The sequence below is a fragment of the Oryzias latipes genome, chromosome 16, assembly GCF_053564925.1.
Source record: "Oryzias latipes strain Hd-rR chromosome 16, Olatipes_Hd-rR_3.1".
Taxonomy (NCBI): domain Eukaryota; kingdom Metazoa; phylum Chordata; class Actinopteri; order Beloniformes; family Adrianichthyidae; genus Oryzias; species Oryzias latipes.
Window position 1 is genome coordinate 12,386,963 of NC_136252.1, and position 27,844 is coordinate 12,414,806.

General features: G+C 40.9%; 1 protein-coding gene and 1 long non-coding RNA gene across 3 annotated transcripts; one reads left to right on the plus strand and one right to left on the minus strand.

Moving 5' to 3' along the window:
* Positions 1-341: 341 nt before the first annotated feature.
* LOC101172521 (acidic amino acid decarboxylase GADL1) lies at positions 342-27,797 on the plus strand. 2 transcript variants are annotated; one of them, XM_011484949.4, is made up of 15 exons: positions 342-510; positions 16,042-16,217; positions 16,284-16,410; positions 16,983-17,073; positions 17,158-17,267; positions 18,485-18,600; positions 19,268-19,347; positions 21,266-21,320; positions 21,407-21,523; positions 21,604-21,668; positions 23,924-24,005; positions 24,155-24,354; positions 24,926-24,977; positions 25,071-25,160; positions 26,539-27,797. In XM_011484949.4, exons 1-15 carry the CDS (start codon positions 489-491, stop codon positions 26,713-26,715), a joined length of 1,560 nt encoding a protein of 519 aa, XP_011483251.1. In that variant the 5' UTR covers positions 342-488; the 3' UTR covers positions 26,716-27,797. The 2 variants fall into 2 exon arrangements, with proteins under 2 accessions (XP_011483251.1, XP_004077778.1); XM_004077730.5 differs by lacking the exon at positions 342-510 and adding an exon at positions 12,827-13,128.
* On the minus strand, positions 15,703-16,163 carry LOC110016622 (uncharacterized). The gene is made up of 2 exons (XR_002291936.2): positions 16,027-16,163; positions 15,703-15,936 (listed from the first exon to the last, which is right to left on the minus strand). It is a non-coding gene; the product is annotated as an uncharacterized LOC110016622 (long non-coding RNA).
* Positions 27,798-27,844: the final 47 nt, after the last annotated feature.

Consider the following 27,844-nt stretch of genomic DNA (forward strand, 5'->3'; position numbering starts at 1 on the left):
GCGTGTCTCTGTTCTGTTAGCCATATTGTAAATGAGCTATTTTGTGGCATTTGCGAAAAAGGTTTTCTTCTGGCAACTCAACCATGCAGCCCATTTTTCTTAAGGTGCCTCCTTATTTTCCATCTGGAAAAATCCAAACCTCAGTCTTTCAGAGAGTCCTGGATCACAGCTGAAGTTAGTTGGTGGTTTTTCTTTGCATTCCTAACAATTTTTCTGGCAGTTGTGGCAGAAATGTTTTTGACCGTGGTTTGGTTTCAACAGAACGCCTTACTTTCCACTTCTCACAGATTGAACCCTTCTGACAGCCATTCTCAGTTCCTTGTATATCCTTTTCTTTCCCTTTCCTGTGTTGTACAGTTCAGTTACCTTTTCCCGTAGATCTTTTGACAGCTCTTTAGCTTTCCCAAAGACTCAGGATCCAGTGCAGCACTGGATAAAGGATCTGTTGGGAGTCCAGAAACTTCAAGACCTTTTGTCCACACACATTGATGACAGACAAACAAGTCACAGGTGAGGATGGTTACCTTCAGCTGCTATTCAAACCCATTTTGATCAGCTTGTGTGCATTTTTTTAGAACAAAATCATCAGGGTGTGTGAACTTTTGAACAGGGTAATTTGGGGACATTTCCTATGTCATTTGAAATTTTTGACAAAAAATGGCTTAACCCAACCACTAACGATGAGTGGAAAAAAAGTTTTTGTGTTATCATTCATATTCTATGAAATAACCAATAAATCAGGATTTCCTCCAGGGTATGTAAACTTATGAGGACAACTATATATACAATTAAAAAAAAAAGAAAATCCAAAAATGTCTTATGAGAAAGTTTGAAGACACTCCTCATCAAGAGTCTGTTGCTTCAGGATGTGGTTAAGAATTCTCCCCACAGAATGAATCTGTTGTTTCCAGATGCCTTCAAAGGATTCTGTTCAGGTGGCGGATGTGATCGCCTGGGGGGTGGTTGTTCTCTATCTGTTACCGTCCGGGTGTTGGGGGGTTCTAGCTGCCCCTGCTGCAGCAGCGAGGGGCAGGGTGTGGGGATGACTGGGCACTCTCCCTCCTTCTTTTTAAATTCCATCATCCATTTTAGAAGAATATAAACACTCAATTGAGCACAGGTGTTAGCTCACCTTTGCACCAATACTTTGCGTGATTGAATGAAATGTTTCACACTAGTTGGTTTGAATGCATAGGTATGCATGTGTGAACATTATTTGTATTGTGTACATGTTGATGTGAACATTTTTGGAGCCAACAGGTGTGTTTATGGCATTTGAGTGTGTGTGTGGACAAGCCCCAACCTCATAGACCTGTGTTACATCTGAACCTCACTCTAGTGATAATAACCATCCAGCAACTTGTTGCTTTATGCTGCTTGATGGTTTTACCCCCCCCCCCCCTTCTATAATGACCCTCCTATCCCCCTCTCTCTAACATCCCTCTCTCTTTTTCCCTCCTTTGCTTTTCCGTCCGGTCCAACACAAAAGATTTTCAAACATGATTAACATGAATAAAGTTTGGCCTCGATTACAAAAGGGGTTTATTCAGACATACCTCTGGTTTGTCAGAAAATTCATAATCACTGTTGTTAAAGTAAAATATGTCCAACACAAGAGGCCTTCAGCTCTCATCTGTTTGCCCAGCTGTTGGACAGGACAAGTTAAAAAAAAAAAGGTTGATATCCAGGTGATGGTTTTTTTTCACAAGCATCTCTAAAATATTTGCATGATTCCACTTTTTTATTGCTTCATGTATCTCCTTCTCTGCACCCACATGTTTGTGACGGTGTCTGACCTCAGGACTGATACTTGACCTTTCCCTTTGTTGGATCTTCTGATGGCGTTTATGCTAGACTATGTGTCGAGTGAGTGTGCCACTCCAATATAAATTGATCTAACAGTGAGACATGTGAAAAACACCCTAGAGCTTTTTACAGTACTTCTCCCACACTTTCCACCAAACATCCCAAAATAGCCTATTGCAACATTAGAGATGGGAGGCTTGTATGCCACCAAACGATCTTGTAGAAATTGGCCATTCTTTACTGTACAGGCTTTGACAATTCTGTTTTGCATAGACACATTCTGAGAATATCTTTCTGATGTCAGAACCTGCTTGTGGAATCCCAAATGCGTGTAATACTTCCTGCTGTGTCCCAGTTCTTGATGTGTCCCCCTAAGACCCACAGGGTTCTGGTCCTGTCCCCTGGGTGCCGGCCTTATGTATATATTCAACTGCGGTTGATCCTGGTCAGGCCATGTTTATAACACCCTAGGGGACCCTCACTCCTCTTAAGCGTCCTCCTCCTTGGCTGGGGGGGGGGCTGCCTTGCTCTCTCCTGGACTAACTGTAGGCTGGGGGGGGGCTGCCTGGAGCGTGGGGGCAGGTATTCCCTGAGGGGACCTGACTCGTACCTGGGGCTGGGGCGGAGGGCTGCTCAGGACTCCTGGGTGGTGGTGGGCCGCCTATCTGGAACTTGGGGTGACCCCCTGGGGCGGGGCACCTCGTTGGGCCCCCTGGGCGCGGTGGGGAGGCTGCTCTACGGGTCAGGCTGGGGCTTGCACTCTCCCCCCCTGCTCTCTGGTGGTGAAGCCGCTGTGGTGGTCCCGCTGGCCCTGCCTGGGATGGCGAATGTGGTTGCCCGGCAGGAGGTCTTTCTCTATCTGCTGTACTGTGCGGGTGTTGGGGGGGGGGGTCCCGGCTGCCACTGCTGCTGCGGTGGGGGGCCTTGGTGGGGGGGGGGGGGGGGGGGGTGGCCGGGTTTTCTCCCTCTTTTCACATTCCATCATCCACCCCAGGAGGACATAGAAACTCACTCGAGCACAGGTGCTGTCTCACCTTTGCATAGTTTGCGTGACTGAATGAAATGTTTCACATGTGTTAGTCTGAATGCATAAGTATGTGTGTGTGAATGTTAGTGGTAGTATGTCCATGTAGACTTGTTTGTATGTGAACACTTTTGGAACCAACAGGTGTGTTCGTAACGTTTGAGTGTTTGTGTGGACAGGCCCCGCCCATATGATATTTTTCATGCATCTTAACCTGTCAGTTGTGATCATAAAGCTCCAGCAACTTGTTGCTTTCTGACACTTCATGATCTTATTTTCCATCTGGAAAAATCCAAACCTCAGTCTTTCAGAGAGTCCTGGACCACAGCTGAAGTTAGTTGGTGGTTTTTCTTTGCATTCCTAACAATTTTTCTGGCAGTTGTGGCAGAAATGTTTGTGACCATGGTTTGGTTTCAACAGAACGCCTCACTTTCCACTTCTCACAGATTGAACCCTTCTGACTGCCATTCTCAGTTCCTTGTATATCTTCTGAACCTGCTTGTGGAATCTCAAACGTGTGTAATGCCTTCTGCTGTGTCCCAATTTCTGATGTATCCCCATAAGACCCACAGTGGTCTTTGGGAACAATCACAGGATGCTTAGCATCTGACATCTCAGGTTCTTTATTATCAGACACGGTTGTGTGTTTTTCACAAACCTGACATGTTTCAATGAATGTCTTCCGTCTTCGTTAGAGTTGTCATCAGATGGTAGTGATGTGATGTATATAAATGCTTAGCATCTGCCTTCGTCCGACTCTCAAGATTCCACCATGGAATCACAGGATCAGGTTGCTTATATGACTAGTCTCTTTCAGAGCCAGGAGTTCTTGACTGAATTTCTTGACAGCATTCGATAATCTCAAGTATTCTTTCTGCAACATCACCAGCAATGTGATAGAAAGTGGGAAAGCTCAGTTAAAAATGGCGAATACCGCCTAGGAGGGGGATAAATAATTATAAACAAAACTGCTTTTTGAGTCTTCCTGCATGTTTGGGTGATTTATAGACAATATGATGTTTTCAAAGGAGTCTTTATCGTGTTTGACTTTAGTGCTAGGAAGTAAGCTAGACTGTGATAATACTGCTGAACCACCTCCTTTCCCTGAAATCCTGGATTTGTGATTGCTCGGGCTGTGCTTCATTCAGTTTAACATAGTCATCCTGTTGTAGCCAAGTTTCTGTTAAGGCTAGTAGACTAAGTTTGTTATCATTAATTAACTCATTGACTGAGAGGGATTTAGAGGAAAGGGATCCAATTTTTAATAACCCACATTTAATGACGTGGAATGATTCTTCTTGTTGTTATTGAGAGTCCTAGTATCTATTACTTTTAGGTTTCTGTGTCTCACTCCTTTCATTTGGCTCCCAGGACATGAGCTAAAGTTAGGAACTGCTCGACTTTCCCTGCATGGGGTTTGCACCAACGCTAAAGGAGGCTCAGAGGAGAGTTTTAAATTGCTGCTCTGTGCTCTTGTTCTTTGGAAGATCAATGCAGGAATCACAGCAATGACAAGAGAACCACTAGAACAGAAATTGTGCGTTTTTCTGATGCTGGAAACAACAAACTCCATGCTGGGAATAGAAAGACATGTTTTCTATGAATTCAGTTAGTTTTCAACCCAAACTTCTGTAGGAGAATCACTGAAGATCCTGGGTTGACAGGCAAGCTGTTTCTGAGGGACAGATTATTTTATTTTCCTCCAAAGCATGTGTCACGCTGCTTGACTGCGGGAATGCATCTGTGCAGCTCCTGCAGCTTTGAAAGGCTTGAGTAAAAATCACCAGCTAACTGTTGTTTAGAGTGAAAACAATGTGTTTCAGTCACAGTGTCCGTAACTGCCCAGTTTCTCTTTAAAAAGTGGTTAGGTGTGTCATCGGCAGCCTCTTTGAAAACCCTGTGACGATGTCCAGCAACCTTTAGCAGCTTGTGTGCCTTCATTAGAAAAAAATGTAGACTGTAATATCTGATGGGATGTCTTTGCAGCATCTGTGTGAAAATGCTCCGGTTGTTTTCAAGCACTGTTGTGTTCACAGAAAACAACACTATTACACACAAACAGAAAACAGGCTGAGACACCACCATTCATGAACTCCAAACCAAGAGAGGCAACACAATTGAGGCTGCAGGGGCCGAATGCAGCAACAAGGAAACCCCTGTTAAACGGGTCTAGGTAGACGTGTGCTTTCAAGGCTGCAGCTGATAGATGATTACTGGAGTGACAGCAGCACTTTTTTTTAATCTTATCTCTGTGTTACAGCTACGTTTCTTGGAAGCTCTCTTGTTCTCTAGGAACTAAACCAGGATCCAGTAATGAGTTAACATTATATTTGGCCCGTAGTCAAATTCACTGGGCTGGTGGGGGCTTTATTGCTTTAGTGTTTCATGTCTCTTCAGCCAACGACCTGATCAGTGCTGTTCAAGGACAGCAGAAATCCTGAATGCTGTCGTGTTCTCATCTATCTAATAAAGATGAAAGGCTTTGGGAGGATAAAAAGCAGTCATGTATCCTAAAATCAGTGGTGCAGAAGACCCAAACACTGGAGAACCCGAGATATGATGACAGAAGCCTGAATCAGGTTAACTCAAATACATCTGGTGGGGTTTCTCTGCGCTGGACCCTCCAGAAACAAAAAAGAGTGTCAGCAAACGGCCAGAAAAAAATGACTGAATGAGTGGAAAGAGTGAATAACCATGAGGGAACAGTTCTCTCAGATCTCTTAGTGTGTCTCGCGTTTATTGGGACTCACACAGACCGGCATTTAGTGAGGAGTTCTCATCCCTCCTCTGTCTGTTCAACATACAGCCCCCCAGCCTTTTTATGGGATCAACAAACTCCCTTTATTGGAAAGGAATACATTACTTTCCTAGGTCCAAAAATAACTAAATATGCATCTTAACATAAATATAAAATAACCACGGTCTTAACAGAACCAAAACCACATACAACACCAAAAGAAAACCCTCCAGAAAGTTAGTCTAGTGTTCTGCTTCTCTTCTTCCTCTCTGCTGATGGTTTAGTCCATTGGAAGGTAAACAGTTAATAGGGCCCAGCTGATCCTCCTCTGGTTTGTCTTCGTGTGTGCACCCAGGTGGACATCCTGTAGAGGTCAGCCTTGGACGAAGAAGCACCGTTAGCAGAACAGAGACGTTACAGAAAATGAAAACAACAAATGTTCATGCTGAATGCCTAATATTTTTATCCAGTGAAGATGGAGCGACAGCATCGTCACACATTCCAAAAAAAACCTTCATGAACCCCCCCACTATATGGTGGAAGAAGGGTTTTTAGACCTTGAGTGATCCCAGGAGCTTATGCCCCTGGTCGGGTCTCCCACTGAAGACAGGTCCGAGGTGGCAAGCCAGACAAGAGCGGTTCAGAATCCCTTTTATGAGTAGTAGCCTAGGATTATCACCTGGATTGGAGTCACCCCGGCCCCAGGGTTGGGGCTCATATGTGAGCACCTGGTGGCTCGCCACCACCCACTAGGAGAACTCAAAAGGGGCCAATGGAATGTGGTTCGGTTGGCAGTCAAGTGCAGATGCATCATTGGCCTTAACCTTGGTCATGGAACTTGGCTTATGAAAGTTGGAACACAAGCTCTCTGGGTATGAAGGAGCCTGAGCTTGTGTGGTAGGTTGAGATGTACCGGCGAGGTATAGCTCAGCTCACCTCCATGCAGCGGCTGGGCTCTGGAACCCAATCCCTTGAGAGGGGGTTGGACTCTCTACCATTCTGAACTTTCTCAAGGTGAGAGGCGGCGGGGGGCTGGTGTGGGCTTACTTGTGAGCCCCCAGCTCAGCTGTCAAGCTTTGAAGTTCACCCTGATGTATGAGAGGGTCATGTCCCTTTACCTTTGAGTGGAGGATAGGTTGTAATTGAACAGAAGAGTACCTGCCTTTCTTGGTGTCTCCCAGAGGGGTACTTGAATTAGCCCCAACGTGGGACTTCAATGCTCATTTGGGCAATGTCAGTGGCACCTGGAGGGTCGTGATTGGAAGGAATGGCCTCCTTGATCTGAACCTGAGTGTTGTTTTGTTGTTGACATTCTGTGCCCGTCATTGTTTGTCCACAACGAACACCATGTTCGAACACAAGGATCTCCACTAACACACATGGCATCAGGACACCCAAGACAGGAAATCGATTATTGACTTTATAGTCGTTTCAGTTGAAAAAAGGTGACGTGACAAAAAAAATTGTGAGTGAATTTGTTTTTTGTTTCTATTGGAGGTGCCCTTTGTCAGTCATCAGTTTCCGGTTTATTATGAACCACAGCTGTCTTCATTTCAGTTCATTGCCTTCAACTAATAGAAGTGTCTGGTTTTCAGTTTCTCATTGCCAGGTCATCTGTTCTGCTTTTGTCGCCTTTTTGTTTCTCCAGGGATTTTGTCAAATATCAGTTTATTTATTAAATGCTTTATATTCTGCCACTATGCCTAGTTTCCTGCATTCTGGGTCTTTCACCTACTATTCTGAAAATACGCTTGTGAAAAGCCCAAATGACCACTTGTCTTCTCTGACTCTATGGTGACAAATGGGGACCAATAGTTTTGACAACCGAAATACAACTCCAAACTGAAAGCTGAAAAACTGGTGTTGAAACTAAAAATAAATAAAACCAAAAAATGAATATTTCTGCAATTTGAATATTACCCTGATTTTTTTTCAGTTTCAAATAATCTGCTTTTTAAGTTTCAAAACTCAAATTCTCAAAAATTTCAAATCTTTTGTTCACTTTCAAAAAAAATTTTCAGTTTTAAATCATAAATCTCCAGTTTCGACTTTTTGTCAAGTGGGCCCCATGTGGTTTAAAAGTGGACAGAAAATGTGGGCGCCGAATGGGTTAGTTCGCAGTTTCTGTGGTGGCCCCACCTGTGTTTGCCCACTTTGGCTTAAGTGAGCACTCAGTGGGCTGGCTCCCAATGCTAACTTGGCACCCGGTGGACAGCGGAGCTTTACGCTCAAAGAAATGGGATTGATAGATGTGTGCAGAGATTTGTACCCATTTGAAAGAAATTACACCTATTTTTCCACATTCCCACACCACATCCAGTATATTTAAGAATAGACTACTTTTTGAATGGCTGGATGGCTTAGTTGGCTGGATGTAGGAATGTCATGCAGGAAACCTGAGTGTGCAACGAGCCAACATCAAGTATGGGTCCTTCAGCAGGACCCTTTGTGCTGCTGCCTATATGGGTCCCCCTGTGCCTTAAATTAAAGGGGTTGGGTCTGGTAGGGCATCTGGCATAAAAACTCTCCCAAAACTTCTGCCTGAATCAGTGAAAGCTGATCTGCTGTGGCAAAACCATCCATATACATTATATGGATGGATTGGCCGTCACGTGACATACGGTGTGAGACATGTGGCGCCATTTCTATGCATTCAGTCTTGCCTGTCTTACCTAGTGAAGTACTGACAAGCTCCAAACAGGCACGCAAAGAATCACAAAAGGGGACACAATTTTTTGCAATCAACTGCACTGAAAATAAACCGATGTGGAGGAATCACCTTTCACAGTTTAGTAATCACATTTTAATAAAGAGAAATCAGGCTGGGGGTGCGTGAAGCGGCTGCTAGCAAGCTGGTTTTGGTCATTGATATACATTTTATTAATGTTTGATGTGTTTAATTTAATAGTTTTTACCTCAAAATTTGACAAACCTGCTGTTTTCAAGACATGTTGGGTTTGTAGTGCAGGAATAAAATCTATTACTTTCTCAAAAGGCTTTGTAGTTGAAGACTGTGTATTAGACACATTTACAAAATAATTTACACACCTGTATAAAACTTATAAAGTGGCAGTTAGTAGACTAGTTAATGGTAAATTGTTAATTCATTTGGTTCATTTGGTTAAGACATAAGAGGATTTATCAATCTTTGTTATTTTTATGATAAAACACATATAAATGCATTTTTTAACAACAAAATGCTCTCTCAAATGCTCTGCAGATTCGTCATGGCCCAAAATTACTATAAAACTCAATAAGATGCTATAGCTTTGTAAACTTATTAACTGAATTGTTCTTGACAAGTGAGCAGTCATTGGACCAAAATTGATATAAAACGTTTCCCATGCTTATTTCTCTAGCATTTTTGAGGTTTTTCCATACTTTGTCTTGTAAATTGCAGTGGTTATTCTAGATGATTTTAAAGAAATCTTCTATAGAAGTATTTTGTGAGACATGTAGAGGATATCTCTACAGGCCTTCACTCTAGTAAACCTCGAAAGATCTTGGCAGGCTCCAGCAACCATCAGATTCAGTAATTACTATCCCGTCATCAGCAGAAAATCACATACAATGTGTATCACAATGCACATCTACACACATCACAGCTTCAGAAGCACAAACAGCAACAACGGTACACCAATTATTACCAAAGATCTATTAAAACGTCTATTTGAATGTGATTTTTAATATGATTGAGATGTGTTTGACATGTATGTCATGCAAAAATAATAAAATATAATAAAAGTTGTAGTTTGTTCTTAGTTATTTTTCATTATGGTAGATTTTTACAAGGTGTTGCTTACCTAATTTTATTTGCATGTGTGGTAGAGAGAGGTTTTTTCTTTATACAGCACTTTGAGGTGTTTTTAATAGAAAAAGGGCTTTGTTCCTTCACTTTGTCAAGTGTATTAGCCATTCCTGCTATATAACTTCAACAATCTCCCTCCTTTCTGGATTTGGGTGACAAGCATTTACGAGCTCAGGTACAAAGATTTTGGCATTTATGCAAGAGAAACAAATATTGAACATTTAAAAGATGTTAATTTGACAGGAATGCGTTTCCTGCAACACCAAAAGGCGTGGTTATTGGAGATTCACAGGTTAATCTTTAGGGATAGTGAATATAATATACCAAGAGATCAATAATTTTCCAAGCTTTAATTGAAACTATGTTTTGTGAAAATCGGTTAAAGAATTAGGGAGTTAGCCTGATTTTTGTGGTTGATGCCTGCCTGTCCTAAACTGGAACAGCAGGGTTCTGTTGACGTGACTTGATGCATAGCAATGGCGCCTGTGTGCGCACGTCGCTGTGTATAGCAGCAAATAGGCTAAGGCTATTCTATTAAAAAATGTTGAAGGGGGACACCTAACAGGAAAAGTCAAAAGGTGAAAAGAAATACTATTTTTGTATCAAACACAGACAGACACAGAATTGAGCTCTATGACAAAGGGATTAGAGACATTTCTTAGAAAGTATGACTGTATAAGGACGATGTTCTTATAACATTGTCTAACCCGAATGTCACTCTCCTCAATATTTTAATCCTACTTCAAAAACTCTGCACATTCTCCGAATTGAAATTAAATCTGCAGAAAACACAAATTCTTTGATTTTATTATCATCCGCTAAAAGAAATTTTAAAAATGTTCAAATTCAACTTGGGAAACACCAGTATTAAATGTTTAGGTTTACAAATACCCAAGGATTTAAAAATAAAGAAAATATCAAACTAAATTCTTCCAGGCTAATCGTAGAGATTAAAGCAGACATCCAGCGTTGGTCATTATTACCAATAAACCTTTACAATCGGATTGCTGTAATAAAAATTAATCTTATGCCGGTTTCTTTACTTGTTTCAGAGCCTGCCTGGGAATATTCCACCCACACAATTTCAAAATTAATTTAAGGAAAAGTAAAACCTAGAATAAAATTACAGACACTAGCAATAAGAAACGAGGACAGGGGGTTGCAGGTCTCAAGAACTATTACAAAGCAGACAGGCTACCATTGTTGATTGGCTGCTGTGATCCAAGCAATGGTGTGAAATGGAAGGAGATAGATCAATCCTTTTTTGACACACCTCTACAATTACTGCTCAGAGACTACCCCCTCCTGAAGAAACATTCAAACACGCGCCCGTTCTGTAGCTAGATATATGTGACATTAGAAACCTGGTCCAAAATACTTCAACCAAACAATATAGAGAGGGGTCGTAGAACCCAAAGATGGCCACCCGATGACCCTGAATTTCATACCAGCAAATATAGACAAAGGGTTTAAACAGTGTTTACATAAAGGTATTACATGATACTGGAAAAGTTTTGAAAATACATACTTGAAAGTTATCAACAACTACGGTACAATAAGACTTAGGAAAACAAGATTTTTGTTTATTCCTTTAATGAAGAAACTACTTTGACTGACATATAAAGCCCATTAATGAGAAAACTAGGAAACGGATCTAATCAAAATCTTTCTTGACTCGAGTAAAGGTAACATCATAAAAAACAAAAATCTAGATATATTCTTACCTACAAATGCTAAGAAACCTTTCTACAACATACGTTAAAGTCATATGGGAAAAAGAAGCTAGAGTGACAATATCAGATGACGACTGGCTATACAGAAACGAAAGATTAGATTCATAACCCCTGTTGTTAAAATAAAATATGTCCAACACAAGAAGCCTTCAGCTCTCATCTGTTTGCCCAGCTATTGGACAGGTCAAGTTAAAAAAATAAATAAATAAATAAATAAAAGAAACGAAAGATTACTTCATGTGTAAACATGTGGAGAAAATTCAAATGAAAAACACCATTTTTCTTTTATTACACCACTCATATCAAGCAACCACTATAACAAATCAGATGAAGCTCGGCGTTGGCGGGAATGTGGATATATAGCAGGACCGTTTCACATTTTTTGGAGCTGTGATGAGATCAGATCCTATTGGTCTGAGGTGATTAAAACAATCAATAACACAACTGGATTAGATTCACCAAAGGACTTCACAGTGATTTATCTGGAAAATGTACCTCAGGATACTCTAAAAAGTACCTCTGTTTGATAATGTTGGCGGGTGTGAAAAAAGTGATAACCTGGAAATGGCTGAGCAAGGACCCCCAACTCCACAAGGCTGGACGTCAATTCTAATAGATACATAGATCATGGAGAGACTAACCTTTTACTTTTGGACTCGCAATAAACACATTTGCCAAATACTGGGAAAGCTGGACTCCATAAATCAGCAGAACACCTAGAGATGTAATGCCTTTGAATGTATTTGTTTACCCTTTTGTTAGGTCATTAACCAGACATATGCAAATAATTGTTAATGTCAATTTCGGATGCTCTAAATATTCATGGGTTGTTGTCTGCTTTTTCATTTTCACAATAGAAAATTCTAAGTTTGAAAAAAAAAACAGCTTTGCGATGCCTCAGCTACAAATTTGGCATTCAAGGGCCCCACTTGTGTTAATGCAGTCCGCCCATGCAGCAGTGATGGGCTTCTAAGCACCCTGAACCACTCGAATCGTGCTGCTGCTGCTCACACTGGCTCAGCGTGAGCTGGTGTCCTCTTTTTTAAAGCTGCCATTAAACTAGCCCACGTGACATGTGGAAAGATGCTGTAACTTTCCACTGTACGCTCAGATTCAGTAACTTTCCATGCTAGGTGAAAGGACATAGTGCGGCCTTGCAGCAGCGCACATCCAAGTGAAAGTGCGTTTCACAACCTTGAGTTTGAACATGTGTTTCATGCGTGTTTCATTTAACCCCTGCACCAGTTTCTCACCTCTGCCCCACAGAGCCGCTCTGTTTTGGAAACAGACATTTAAGAAAGCACCACTCCATAATAAAGATGAGCTCTTCAGCTTCAATCAAAATGCATCACTGTTGGTTTAAGTGTGAAAGCAAAACCCACTGACCTTTCACGAATAAAGACTGCACGCTGTGTGATAAGGCTCCCAAGCAAAGGTCACAAAACCTTCTCTACATCCAACATGTCATTTTTGCACTGAGAATGTAGGTGATGAAAGTCTTCTGCTGGCTAACAGCAGGCGCTTAGATGATAAAGATTCATGGCTCTGATAGAACTCCACCTATCAGTCTTATCTTTAAAATCCCATTTGTCTGTGTTGCCGATGAATGATTACCCTGCTGTGAGACCGCTGGAACCAATGGTTTGACCCACCAACAACATACGTCTTATTCAGTCCTGCCGTTGATTTTAGGAAATATTTAGAGTGTATCCAAATGCATATATGGAAATGAGTCTCCATGGCTCCATTCAACAGGCGGGGTGTGTGTGCTTCACTGCTGATGTAATTTACAGGATGGCATTTCTATAAGCTATCAGTAGAGGTTGAATAGAGCAGCTCTGTGTGATGCTATAGATTTTTCTTGGTAGCTTCCTCTGGCTTCAGTGGGAAATTCCATGACATCAGGACTTGTGTATAAATACAGGCATCATTGCAGTTGGAGTCCAATCAGGCACGTGGAGCAAAATTCTTCAACATCTCATCTGAGAAGTGGCTTTGAGCATGGAGCAACACATGAATGGTGAGTTCAGGAGGAGGATTTCAAATGTTAGAGCAGAAGTGAACTGTGTCTTAACCCAGCCACAAAGGACTTCAGCTGTTATGTCTGTAAAATTAACTCCAATAACACAGAGCAGTGAGTTCTACCTGACTTTGGGTCACATCTGCACAGTTCTCTACTTAGTTACCTCTGCTGTTTTTACTAAAACATCCATCAGTGCTTTAATGTTCTGTTTCATGCAGCAGAATCTGAAGTTTGTGCTGGTCATGGGTTCACACGGGTGCACCATCAACTCAGTGCACTTCTCAAGGACACCTCTATGTCAGCAGTGGGTGGGGCGGTTGCTTTCATCTTTTTTTGTTGCTGACTTTAGTGCAAAAAAAAAAAACAACTTTGTAAAAATAAGATAATTTTCAAACCCAAGGTAAGAAAAACAAATGTGAACATGAAGACGCCTCTATGACGGCAGAGGTTGGGGTGAATGTTAGGTGGCCCTTGTTTCTAATTAAGAACTAAATTTCCACTTTTCAGAGCCCCAAATAAAATTTATTCTTGAAAGTGATTATCTAGAGAGGGCACTAGCTCAAAGCAGATGGTGGCAAAAAACAATGTTGGATTAGATTCAACCTTCCAATCTTAAAGACAGTTTTATGTCTTTAAGATTGGAAGGTTAAAAACCTTAAAAGCAGAAAAAGAAATAACCTTGTAGGTGTTCTTAAGTTACATGCATGTTATTACATACATGTTTGTGTCCCCTGGGCAATATCCTAAACTAGTAATTGATGTTGAGCCTTTGAACCGTAAAGAAAATATGCAGAAGTGACCAATAACTGTGTGGTTAAATGAAAAAAGCAGCTGCTTTTGGTTTCTATTAATTTAGCACAAGCTAAAAGTATGACTGTTGTGGAAGTCTCAGAAGTCTTGGTAAAAACACTGTCATTGTTGATAAAAAAAGACTGCACTCATGACGTGACTTAGCGCTGAGCGCTTTTGTCTGAACAAAACAGTTGTTTGGTAATGCTGCAGGATCCTTCTTACTCTGAGTGCATTTTCTGCAGCAGCTCACTGACCTCTCTCATGTTTCATCACGTGTCCTCACACTGCAGCACAAGTCTGGTTCAGGTGGACCACAGCCGCCGTTTCACTGCTGCTTCTCCCATCCATGCATTTGTACGACTTCATGAGTTAAAACCACAGCTGTCAGTCATGTGTCAGACGACTTTTCATGGCATTTAACCAACATTTGGATCAATTTCGAATCCAACTTTATATATTTAGCACTTTTCCTGCTACATATTAAAATAAGAAGTACGAAATACTAGTCAAGAGTAGCAATCATATTAAAAATAAATAAAAACAAATAAAATCCCAACACACATATACATCCCACAAATGCCAAATAAAAATAAATCAAATTCTTATTAATAAAAATTAAATTAAAACATGTGGACATGTAAAAAGATGAGTTGTGAGGTTTTTTTCAAAAGCCTCCGCAGTGGATGAAGCCCTCTCATTTTCAGTCGGGCTGTCCCGACTGAAGAACAGTCTGACTTTTGGGACTACCAGCAGATCTGCACCTCATGACCTAAGGGCTCTGGAGGCCCATACACTAAAAGTACATCTAATTCCATTTAAGCTTTTATAAAATAACCTTAAAATGGATCCTAAATTTGACTGGGAGCAAAGATTTCAAAATTGGAGTCATATGCTTTTTCTTTCTGGTTCTAGTTACAAGGCGAGCAGCTAAGTTTAGAACAAGCTGCAGCCGATTGACGGTATTTTTCTTAACGCCAGAAAGAAGGGCGTTACAGTAATCTTTTCTAGATGTTATATAAGCGTATATTTATATTTCAGCACTGGCTGATCAAGTACAGAAAAATATCTTCAATGTAGAAAGAAGTTTTCATTTTTCCACTTTCTTCAAACAGAGAGGCCTCTCCAAAACCACCCTATGTCTACACGCATAAGAACAGGCGTCAGCAGCCTGACAACCTTAACATTTTTCACATTAGCATTATCTCTTAGGCCGCTTTAAACTGTTCTCACACACAACAGGGATTCTATATTGTGAGCTTCTTCGTCCACTAAATTCATCCACTAATCATCTTCAAGTGGACACGCCATGCTGCTTCACCTCTCTGAAAACAAACTAACCTTCAACTAAACCTGCTCCAGGCCAGGTTATGTTCAGAGCATGAGTTGCTATGGGAACTAAGCATACCCTGAAACATACCTCCATTTGTGGAACCGAAAGCTGAGATTATCCGCTTCCTTAGTCTCAAACTTACCGTGGTAACTAGCATAACCTGCTTTCTGGAAAACCCTCCTGCTGTTTGTCGCTCAGGTGCAGATTTTCAATGTGTCAAATGCTTCTCAACCCTGAACCATTCGAACCATTCAAGCATCATGAAAGCTTTGGTTTCACTCTGACACTGACATGTGTCAGAGTGATTATTTATGAATCAGAATGTTTACATTGTCTCAGTCATGTCTGCGTTCCAGGTCTGTCCCTCCACACCTCTGCGCAGGAGTTCTATCTCTAGTCTGTTGACGCGTCAAGTTTGGAGCAAAAAGCAGGCGAATCGGAAACAGGTCCGGGTTTCAAAATAAAACTTTAATTTCGTTTCCTATTTACGGTGCTCATGCGATAACACACACGACAAAAGTGTAATTGTGGAAGTTCAAAACCATAGGATCATTTATGACACAAAACATGTATTTTACAAGGACTCAGGAAGGCCTTGGGGTCTGGTAAGTGTTGGATGATCGAAGAGAGCAGGACTAACTACTTGACATGGGGGTGACGGAACAAACCACTCCTCTGGAATCCTGGATGGACGGGAGACAAAACGGAGTCTACGTAAATTAGGAAATTCAGGGTAACAGTCAAGTCCAAAGACCTGAACCTGATGGTCTGACCTTCCCTCTCTCCAGGCCAGGGCCCTGAGGCTGGCTTCAGGCATCTTAGCAAATGCTGTCCAGCTGTTAGAGATGGTCCTGCCCTGAAGGAACCACCTGTAGAGATGAGTGCAGCGGAGCGCTTCATCCATGAAGCCATGGAAGTGATCATTGATGAAGCAGTGAAAAAGGCCACTGATGTCCAAGAAAAGGTAAACCTTTAGTTTACTGTGCACCTCATTTTGATTCTTCCTGACTGTTTTCTCCTACTATAACAGGTTTGTGAGTGGCAGTCCCCTGAAAAGCTGAGAGAGCTGCTGGACCTGGAGCTGAAAGATGGAGGGGAGTCTGACTCCAAAATTCTGCAGCACTGCAAAAATGCCATCAGATACAGCGTCAAGACCAGTAAGACTTCATGTTCAGGACCTGAAGGTCTCCCACATAATGTACCGTTATATGTGCAGTAAAAGGTGGAGTAGCTCTGTAACAGACTGGTGACCTTGAGTCCTGAAAGCTGGGATAGGCCTTTAGCAGCCTTGTGACCTTGAAAGGGTACAAAAAAATTGGTTGGATGGACAATGGAGTAACTCAATAACTATCTCTACACCAAAAAAAACCAGAAGACTTTAAATCAACTAAGCTTTAAATGTGTTGTACATTTTTACATTGTGTGACAAAAGTCAATCCTGGAAACCAACACAACAGCGGGAAAACACATCGTGAGCACTTTTGAGAAGGTACAACTGTTAAATGACGAAGGAGGAAGCCAAACCTTCTAGTCAGTAAAAACACATGGTCAAAAAACAATGCATCCTTTGTAGAGAAAAGAATAAGTGCAGGTGTAATAGAACTATCTGATTTGATAATAATAATAAAAAAAGAAGAATTATTCTGCTGCAAAAAACAGCTGATATCTCACCAACCAGCCAGCTGCAGGAGGTTTTTCATTGCACTAAGCTGATTCTTTACTTTTGCAGGTCATCCTCGTTTTTTTAACCAGCTGTTCGCAGGGTTGGAGCCTTACTCTATGGTGGCGAGCTTCATCACCGAAGCCGTCAAAACCAGTCTGTAAGTGATCACCTTTTATTGTTGTTATTAAGAGTTCAAAAGTGCTTGTTTCAGGAGACTCTTGTGTCGTGTGATTTGGATCAGGTACACATATGAGGTGGCACCAGTCTTTACTTTGATGGAGGATGCTGTGCTGAAAAAGATGATGGAGTTGATCGGCTGGGATGAGGGAGGAGATGGAATCTTTAATCCAGGTATATCAGTGAAAACATGTATAAAACCTGTGTGGAGCCAGGCTGTGTGTTTTATCCCCCCCCCCCCCCCCCTTTTCTCTTTTGGTGAAAACACCAAAGGCAGAGAGCAAAGATTGATTAGAAATCAGTACAAGAGTTCTTTAGAAAAAAAAAACTGTTGTTTATCTGATGTTTTCATGATGTTGTGACTTCCTTTCTCATTGCATTTAACCTAATATCATATTTTAAAATAACATCTATAGTTTTTCTTTGTAAAACGATGGAATAATTTGGTCTTTAGACATTTTATCCAACAGTCAACTTGGCTGGTGCGTCAAAAATGAGATTTTGGTCTCTGGGGTTTTGACTTTAAACTTGGAGTATCAAACCAAACACAGCAAAACCCATTTCCAGGATGTTGCTACCAAAAATGCTCTGCTAAGTGCGTTGTAGTGTTTCTCTTTTGGAGATGTTAGGGGTAGCTCCCAAAACATCTGCTGGATTGTTCTGGAAACATTTTTACAGCTTGTTATTAGTGGAACTTTGTGTTAGAGCCAAAATCCAAATGAGATCTAAATTAAATCATTTCCGTTACACATATTCCATATTTTTTAATTGTTGTTAAATAAAGCAAAAGCAGGGAGAAAAAAATTGATCAAAAATCAAAAATCAAATTTTAAATGGAAAAAAAAAATCAGAGCTTTTTTTTGGCCATACTTTGGGTAGGTTTTGTTTGGAATAACCATTATAATACACTCAAAAGTTAAAAAAAATATTTTGTGTGATAAAGGTCCTTTAACAAACAGTACAATATCAAGAACAACACCAGTAACATAAATGTGAGCACCTTGTTTGTGTCTCTGGCCTACAGTGAATAAAATGTCTTGTACCTGGTGCAGCGCCACACCGACTTTCACGCCCAGTCCATAATCCCTCAGAAGATACAGATGATCCTAAAAACACAATAAATACAAAATCAATAACAAATAAAGGTCAATTTACAAAAGTACAATCATTCATGCCAGATCTAGCTGAAAGAGCTCAAAATACACCTGATCAAACAAACGAAAATGGCAGCAGCTCACTTCCTCTATCAGCCTTCTTCTTATAGGGTTGGTGACAGCGCCCTCATCTGGTGCCTCCTGTTTGAGTTACAACTCAAAGAAATACATGTTGGTCATAAAGCATTCCATTTTTTTACCCTGCAAGTTAATTGTTGGAAACGATCTTTCTTCCAGGTGGTTCAATGTCCAACATGTATGCTGTGAATCTGGCCAGGTACCGGTTCTGCCCAGACATTAAGGAGGTTGGGCTTTATAATGCTCCACGACTGGTCATGTTTACATCACAGGAAGTGAGTGTCTTCATCAACTCTTCAAAAGCATAATTGAGAAAGAGAGATTTGGGATCCAACATGATCAACTGCTGATGATCAGAAAAAGGCACCAAAAAAAAAGCCATTTGTGAAAGGAGCAAGGACTGGACTTGTGTTTCATTCTTTGGACCGGAGCTGCTCAGCAATCTGTCTGCTCAGTCCAATTAGCATTTATGAACCAACAATGTTCATTTGGGCATAGAGAGGAGTGAACCAATCAGACGCCCCAACTGTCCCCCAACTCCATCTGGTTGAAGCCCATCTACTATACTATTATAACATGTAGTTGTAGCGTTAGATAAACTAATTCTTCTCTAAGAGTCCTTATACATCGCCTGTCCGTCCTGGGAGAGCATCCCTGCTTTATGTGGACATCCCTAAGGCCTTTCATTTTTTTCTGGAACTTTTTTAGAGGTTTTTCCTTACCAAGAAGGAGGGTCTTAGGGTAGGGATGCCCAGTTTAGCCTAGCCTGTTTAGTTTTGTTTGGCAATCACCTATTGAATTCTATGACTTCATTTTTTTTATGATTTCATGTTCTTATACAATTACTGGTAGGAAGCCCATAGAGATGACAATTGTTGTAATATTGGGCTATGTAAAGAAAACTGAATTAAACTGAATTGAAAAATGTGTTGCCTTTTTCAGGGACATTACTCCATTTCTAAAGCTGCAGCTTTGCTGGGACTTGGCACTAAAAATGTTTATGCGGTTCCATCCGATGACAGGTAACCTGCCTCAGACAACACAAACATCTTCTGTGAGGAGTAAAGATAGAAGTTTCTTTAAGTCTTAAGGCTGCATTGGCTCTTCATGTCTTTGGACTAAAATGTTTCACTCATGTGTGCAATGTTTTATACAGGGCCTCCTTCATGCTTCCTTTATGTTATTAGCAGTTCTCCCATTTTTAAAAATTTTCTCCAACTTTAGGAGTTATAACTATCTTTCTATCCAGCTGTCCATCTGCTACCGCAAACTTTCTCTTAATCGTTCCCAGGTTTTCTGCATAATTGATAATGGACAAGAAGCAAATTCAGGGTGATGGAAAAAGAGAAGACGTGTAGCAAATCATGAATGGATACATGGACCCTTAAAAAAAATTACATTTTGGTTTCTCCAACTCAACCTTCTGCACCCTCTTTGCACACACCAACCACCCTTTACATCCTCCTTCTCTACATCCATGAAACTCCTCTTTGGTCTTTCCGCGGGCATCTTTCCTGGAAGCTCCAACCTCAGCATCCTCTACCAACATCATCACCGGCCCTCGTCTCAGTGTGTCCAAACATCTCTGTCCATTTCATTTACATTTAACAAAGTTCTTCAAAGTTGTCATTCCACCTTTTCATCAAATTTGTGGAACCAATTAAGATATTTCTATTCCTGTCCTTGACCACACTAAACTTCTACACGTTATTTATTTTATATTAAGACACATTTTGCTTTCAGGGGTTCCTCCTTTTAGATTTAAAAAAGATGAAAAAGTGGAGTTAAGAACAAACACACAAAGAGAAACAAAAAAAAGACTAATTGTGACACAGGTTAGTTATTTAACAAACACACATAAACACACTTTGTGTGTGTGTGTGTGTGTGTTTGTGTGTGCGCACACACACAAACAAAGTAATAAATGTGAGACCACACACAAACACACACGCGCGCACGCTCACACACACACACACACACATACATAATAGCTCTCACTTTGACCTCTCATCCCAAGATAGCTTTACAGAAAATATTCAGGTAGTCAAAACACAGAACATATATTATATTGAAATATGGAAATGGAAAATTGAGGGTCGTGAAAACAAAGACAGATAAATATTTTGAGAGAGCTCCCCTACAAAATGTCAAAGATGTGCAGAAACTAACAGAAGAGGGAAGGTTATTCTGTTCTTTGGGAACTGAAACCCTCATTGCGTATTTTCCTGAATTTCAATGAAATCTGGGGACGTGAAAATAAATGTGATAAGTATGACGGAGGTTGTGTTGTGAACTTAATGGTATTACACATGTCTTTATGAATGCATTCAAAAATGAACTGTAAGCAGTGATTTGGTCTTTGAGCTGATGGTGAGAACCAACCATGCAGCATGGTGTCATGTAGGGGCAGCGGAGAAGAAAATGACAGAAGTGACTGCAAATGGCTTATGTCTGTCCCTCCATCTCTCCTCTAATTTCTTTGTGTCTGTTTGTTACGAAATAAAAGCATTATTTGGAGGCAACTGCTAGTTTGAAGGGGATATGGGACACCACCAACTGTGTTTACCTGAACTTGGATGTGGCACACAAATTCATGAGATTTGGCCTCTTGTGGCTGCATTGAACCCATACAGTGAATGAAAACTATTATTGGGAATAATGAAAAACAGAAAATCTAACAGAATTTTAAATCTGTTCTTCTATCATCAAATGAAATAGTTCCACTCTCCTCTTGTTTGGTTGTGCAAAACCCCACCATTGTATCTGCAACTGTATGGGCAAAGTCAATCTTCTTCCTCCATCAATACATTGAAAGAAGCAACACCCAGGACTGTTTGCTGGATTTACACTGTTTCCAAAAATGTTGAGAAAATATTGTGTGTCCTCTTGTATACGTATGTGTGTGCATAATTAACAAGCCTTTTCTTTTCTTGTTTCAAGAGGAAAGATGATTCCTTCAGCCCTGGAAGAGAAAATAGAGTTGGCACGCAGTGAAGTAAGGCAGTCCCCTTATTATTATTACCTGTCGAGTCCATACTGCCCCCTGCAGACATGTTACTGTCTTTATCGATACTTGTTCAGGGCGCCGTCCCCTTCTTTGTGAACGCCACCGCAGGAACCACGGTGTTTGGAGCCTTCGATCCTGTGGACGAGATCGCAGACATCTGTGAGAGGCACAGTCTGTGGCTGCATGTGGATGTCAGCTCCTTCTCTTATTCACTCTTCAGCATACATCAGTGTAGGAACATTTAACCAGTTCTTCGTCTTAATGTCCTCAGGCATGTTGGGGGGGAGCAGCTCTGGTTTCCAACCAACATAAACACCTGCTAAAAGGCATTCACAGGTAAAGAAAGGAACATGAAGATTGTGCTGTATGAAAGATCAACTAGGAAAAAAATTAATTTCTTTGCCATTAGTAATGACTAATCAATTTTCTTGCTGTCTGTGTCAAATCTGTTATGTTAGGGAATTGTGCTTTGAATAGCAAATAATCAAAATTATTTATTTGAAGGTCTATTGTGAATTTTAAATCTTCTGAATTCTTTTTGTTCAACAATTGAAAGAACTCATATTTATTTTTCTTTAAACTGCTTTAAAATCTGCTTTTCTCTCCTGTGACTCTTGCAAACAAGCTAAATGCTTTTTAGCAAACACTTTGAAATCCTTTTTTCTGCCACAAACGTTCTGTGAAAAACTTTTTGATATCTCGCGATGGGATACCCCCATATGTGTTACCCAGAAGCACTCATCTCATTGCAACAATTCTGATTGGCTGGTAATCACCCCACTAGCTTCACTTGTCCGAAACTAGGCAGTGTTACAACACAACATCAAAGATTTGCTATTTGAAGCTAAGCTTTATCTTTAATATTTATACTTTTATGCAATCCTTGTTGGACCGGATGGAAAAAGAAAAGAGGGGGAGTGAGTGGGATGTTAGAGATGAGGGGTAAGGGGTTAGGATGGGAGAGATAGAGGGGGTGGGGGAGCAGTCGATAATACAGAGTCATAACATAAGAGTGTCACAAGTATATTGCATGACTTAGTTCTCACATTCACACACCGATGCAGACCAACATATAGTCTGCACACAACTATTTACAGGATATAAATGTATTAATACAAAGAGGATTGTCTCACAGGGCGGACCCACTGGATGTGTCCTTAGATGGGAAACTGCATGCTATTGGTAGCTGGGGCACACAGTGACATCCGTATGCAGTGTCTCTGCCTACAGAGAGGGTCTGGAAACTGAACTATGTGCAAAATCTTCTTATATCCAAAGAGGATAAGGATTTCAAAAGTGCAAAGAGCTTATAAGGCTGTCAGAGCACTAAATACTTCTTCCATGCTCTCTGTGTACCCATTAGAACTGTATGGTCTGGTTGGTACACAAGAGATCCAGTGCTGTGCTGTCCAAGACACATCCATGGAAATGAGGGTGTTTCAGGAGCAGCCCACATGGCGCAGCCTGACCATCCAATTCAAAAGGCCAGCAGAGGGTCTGGCTCTCTTTGAGTTAAAATTGAAAAGCCTTGCACACTCCAGCTCAGTGTCAGTGGCACAGAAAATCTGCCCCAGCAGTAGGACAGCCATAAATGCCCCAGCAGCAAGTCAGCAGACTGTCAGCTGCCAGCCCAATCTCTCCACTTGAGAGAGAATCCTGGATTTTCCCCATTCCCTGATCCCCCTGCTCCAGCTGAGAGATACATCTGCTGATCTGAGTGACATTTCAACCTATGTCCAAATATATCCCTCTAACAGTTAATATCTCAGGCTTTTGGAACCAGTCTTACAAGTACGCAAAACCCAACCCGGCTTTAGTGCTGAACGTGGTTGATTCTCATGGATACATTCTTCTCACCTGATGGTTAGAGGATGTAGATTCTGTGTTTTGTGTGTGCTCTGTTCATCTACTTTAAAAGGACTCAGAAGTCTCATAAAAACAGTTCAATTTTTCATGACATGGAGACTCATTGGGTAAACCATCACAAAACAAATGCTCTCTCCCTTGATTGTGGAAGCATGTATGTTTTTGTATATCACTTGTGGTTCTCTAGCCTCTGTTGGCCTGCAAGCCTGCTCTGCTAGGTGTTTGACTGCCTCCTGGGTTTTTACAGGATTGTTTCTATCCACAACATTTGTGCGACAGCGAGTTGGTCTTCACATCTGTTTTTATACATTTTACATCTCTGCTATAGGCTCTAATTGCCAGTGGATTTTCACATGATCAGGCAAATAGGTCCTGATTATTGGTGAGTGTTTGAGATAAGCTTGTTTGGCAATGTGGAAATCTCTGTATCTCATAGCAAGACATTGAAACACATGCTATGAAAGAGAACTTTAGGTTACTTGCGGTACCCTGGTTTTTTAAGTAAATGTCAGGTGTCTAACCAGAAAGCTGGGTGAAAGTGACAAAAGGTGCGTATCTTGAAGGATTTTTCTACTTATGGAGGGAGGTGACAATCAACATCCAATCAGGATTTGCAAAAAAGACAAGTGCTTCCGAGGAACATGTGGCACACACCATGGCGAGACATCTCACCCATGCTACTTGGAGAACCAAGTAACCTAAAGGTTGTTCTTTTTACCCAAAAGAGCGGATTCTGTGGCTTGGAACCCACACAAAATGTTGATGGCTTGTCTGCAGTGTTCAGCATTCCTGATTAAAGATAAAACGGTAAGAAAAGATGCTTTACTTCCTGAAATAAGCACTGATACAAAATCCAGAAAATGGGACTGCTCAGCAGTGCAGCATTTTCAGCACGTGGAGGGCAAAACCTCCTCATTGTCTAGAGCCTGAGTGTGTGAAAGACTGTTTTCTTTCAGAGTCTCCTCCAACGCTGCCACTCTGCAAAGGCCTCCTACCTCTTTCAGCAGGACAAATTCTACGACGTGAGCTATGACACAGGGGACAAGTCGGTCCAGTGCAGCAGGAAGCCCGATGCTTTTAAGTTCTGGCTCATGTGGAAGGCTTTGGGATCCTCAGAGCTTGAGCGGAGGGTTGACAGAGCTCTGGCTATGGCAAGGTAGGTCTGAGGTAGCACACCTGTGGAGCTAGCTCAGGACAAACTAAAGTTGTGCTCAAATGTTGACATTCCCTGATGACTTTGTTCTAAAACCACACACACAAGCTGGTACAAACGGTAATTAATTATTAGTAGTATTAGTAAATAATTTTTATACCACCCAACCACTAACTATGAATGAAAAATACAAATTTGTGTTTTCATTCTTAGTCACTTAAAATAGACCAAGAAATCATAATTTCTTCCAACGTATGTAAACTTATGAGCACAACTGCATCAGCCTGCAGCCTGAAGCTGTGTTAAAGCTACCAAAAAGAAGTGTCCCTATGATAATGCCACTTCCCAGACTGGATGCAGGACAGTTAACTGAAGCACAGCAATGACAGCATGTGTTGATCTAAAAAACAGAAGACAACTTTTATTCAATGTCAATATGTGTATAATTATGAGTTTATGTTTCGTTTTATGAAGGAATGCAAAGAGTCATGTTTACATGTGATAGTTTTTGCAACACAACTCTGAGCTGTTAGTCACATAAGATTGTAATCATGAAAAATGTTCCTTCTTTCAGATATCTTGCTCAAACATTCAAGAAAAGAGAGGGATTTCATTTGTTAATGGAAGTGAGTTGTTGTTCCCATAAATTCTTCAAGCTTGTTTTTTATTTTAGTCCATCAGTTCATGATTTAGTACAAAACTTTTCATTCTCTCATCAGCCTGAATATTCAAATGTTTGCTTCTGGTACGTTCCACCGGCTCTGAGAGGTCTTCCTGATGGCCCTGAACTCTGGAGAAAGCTGCACACTGTAAGAGTATAACTTTGCTTCCAGTGAGATGTATAGGTTAGAGTCGCTACGCTAGCTGGTTACGTACGCAAAGCTGGACGTCATATTGGATAGGTCGAGATGCCGGCTCACTGTGCTCCAAACAGAGCTGGAAAAACAAGGATATGGCCTTCCACAAGTAAACGATTACTATCAGCTGATAAAGGAGAACTTTTAGTTTAGGAAGATCTGAGTGAGTTTTCAGAATAGTGAACATTTAGGCTGATCTTGTAGTCTATTCAAAGTCAAATGTAGCATTAGACTTTGCACTATTTCCATGTTTTCCGCCAGGACCACTTATCTTTTTTTGCTTTTTGGGGGATGACCCTCTGAATTGAAACATATTACGAAGTAGAGAAAAAGAAACTAACCAGGATTCGCTCAGTAGTGCCGAGCAAAGACCGTGGTGTGTTGCGACTGGCTCCGCCTCGACAAGGCCTGGCCGCTGCGTGCTTTACCTCGCCACACCGGGGCCGTGGACTGAAGTGGTCCTTCTGCCCTCTTTCCCATCTGGACCGGCGCGACTGTCAACTGGGTTACACTGTTCTCAGTCTATTCCGACCACGTCTTGCCGCCTCGGACAGGGACTGACCCATTTACAACGGACGCAAATGGTCTGTGGCAATGTGGGCTACCCCCGACTCATTCTGAAACACAGACACTTTGTGTAAATCTTAGTCTGTGTGTAGATTTGAATAAAATCACAACTATTTATCAGTTACGCATTGCGTTTCCTATATATTGATGAATTCACTTATAGAAAAGTTTGAAATGTCGTTCATCCATGTCTTGTACAAAAACATTAATACCATGACCTGGGTTTTATTTTTGTGATGATCAGTTTTTTGGTCTTTTTAAAATCAAACAAAAATTAAGCATTTTGTGGTCAGTTTACTGTATCTGCTACGCCGTGTTTCGTTGATTACAGATCTTATCAATATGGCGTCGCTCTTTACGTATCTTGGACAATGGTAACAGGCTAGTGTAGCATCTCTACCAAAATATCATTGTTTACTGCAGTCTGTGTGTTGATGTTCTTGCTCTAAAAGCTGCTGGGGTTTGCAGCAGTGATAGTTATGGATCATAATTTGGGTGGGTAAATAAATATTTAAATCAATGCTAACTTAGAAAACAAATATTGATTCATTCAATCCATCAAAGACTTACCTAAATGAACAGTAATTCTGGTATTTATACGTTTTCGCTTGTTAGTTTGTTAGTTTTTTGTTTTTGTTTGTAAAAATGCATTATTTTATTAATATTAGTTGCATCATTGTTCATATTGTGCAAGTCACATAAAAACCTTTCTTTGTCATGAACCAAAAGAAATTTCAGTGCAGCATGTTCTGGCCTCCTCCAGGTGGCTCCTGTGATTAAAGAGCGCATGATGAAGACAGGCAGCATGATGATAGGTTACCAGACCCATGGGGACAAGCCTAACTTCTTCAGGATGGTGGTCATCAATCCCCAAGTCAGCAAACAGGACCTGGACTTCGTCCTGGATGAGATCCATAGCCTGGGAAAGGACTTAAGATGAATCATGTAAACCTTTTAAAGACCTGCAGACAGCAGCAGCAGATCACAGTGAATTTCTGTCCCCTCCAGTACATCCAGACAGTTCATAATGGTGTCGGGTGTTTGCTAAATATGGTTATTGTGTGTGACAGCGCATGACTTTTAGAATCTTTTTGTTGAAATATATATAATCAAGACATCACCATCTTTCAGTTATGTTTACAATATATTCTAAATTTTAATCTTCCGTGCGTTCAGGAACATTTGCTGTCTACATCTTTTCTTGAAGAAAGACACCATGATGTTTCCATGGTGATCATAAATGTGTCTCCATACCACAGGATTTCTGTTCTTCAGTTCAGACATGAAGAAGGTACTTAAATGAGCAGCCAGATGTTATTAGAAACCTGAATGCTGAGGAACAGGAATTCTGTGATAACATGACCTGTATGAATGACAACCTTCAGTCTGTGGGCCATGTGAAGTGCCACATGGTTCCAACCTTGGACCTCTGTTGTTCAACATGTTTCCACTGATCAGATCATTCACTTAAATCATGTTACATACTGAATGTATCCCAATGACTTTGAGCTTTATGTAGCTTTGTCACAAAACCATCATCAGACTCTCTGCTGATGCAGATAAACTCCTGGATGTAGTCAAACTTGCTCCAGCTGAAAAACTAAAAGACTGAATGAAAGAAGGAATAAAACTGAACAGCTGATTTCCAGAGGTTTGAAGACCAATATTCAGAAATTTTGTAGTCATGATAGACTCAGATCTGAGCTTCAGCCACACATGGAGACCACTGAGAAAATCGATTTTTACCATCTACAGTACAGACAATTCAAATGAATGGGAGGGTGTGTCCATACTTTTGGTATGTACTGTAGGTCAAACAGAGATTGAAGCTAAAGTATTCTTCTCCTGCTGGCTGGACTACTGTGACAGTATTCCATCTGGAGCTCCATCAGTTTTTTGTTCTGTTTTATTTAGTTATGCTTTTGTCGTGTAATTGTGCTGCATCCTGTATTATTGTACTTGCGGTACAAGTAAAACTATGCTGCCTTTACTATAGAAGCTTTAATAAAACATATGTCCTGATTTGTTTGTCCTCCTTTCGTTGTTTATACAAACAGAGCCGGAAAAAC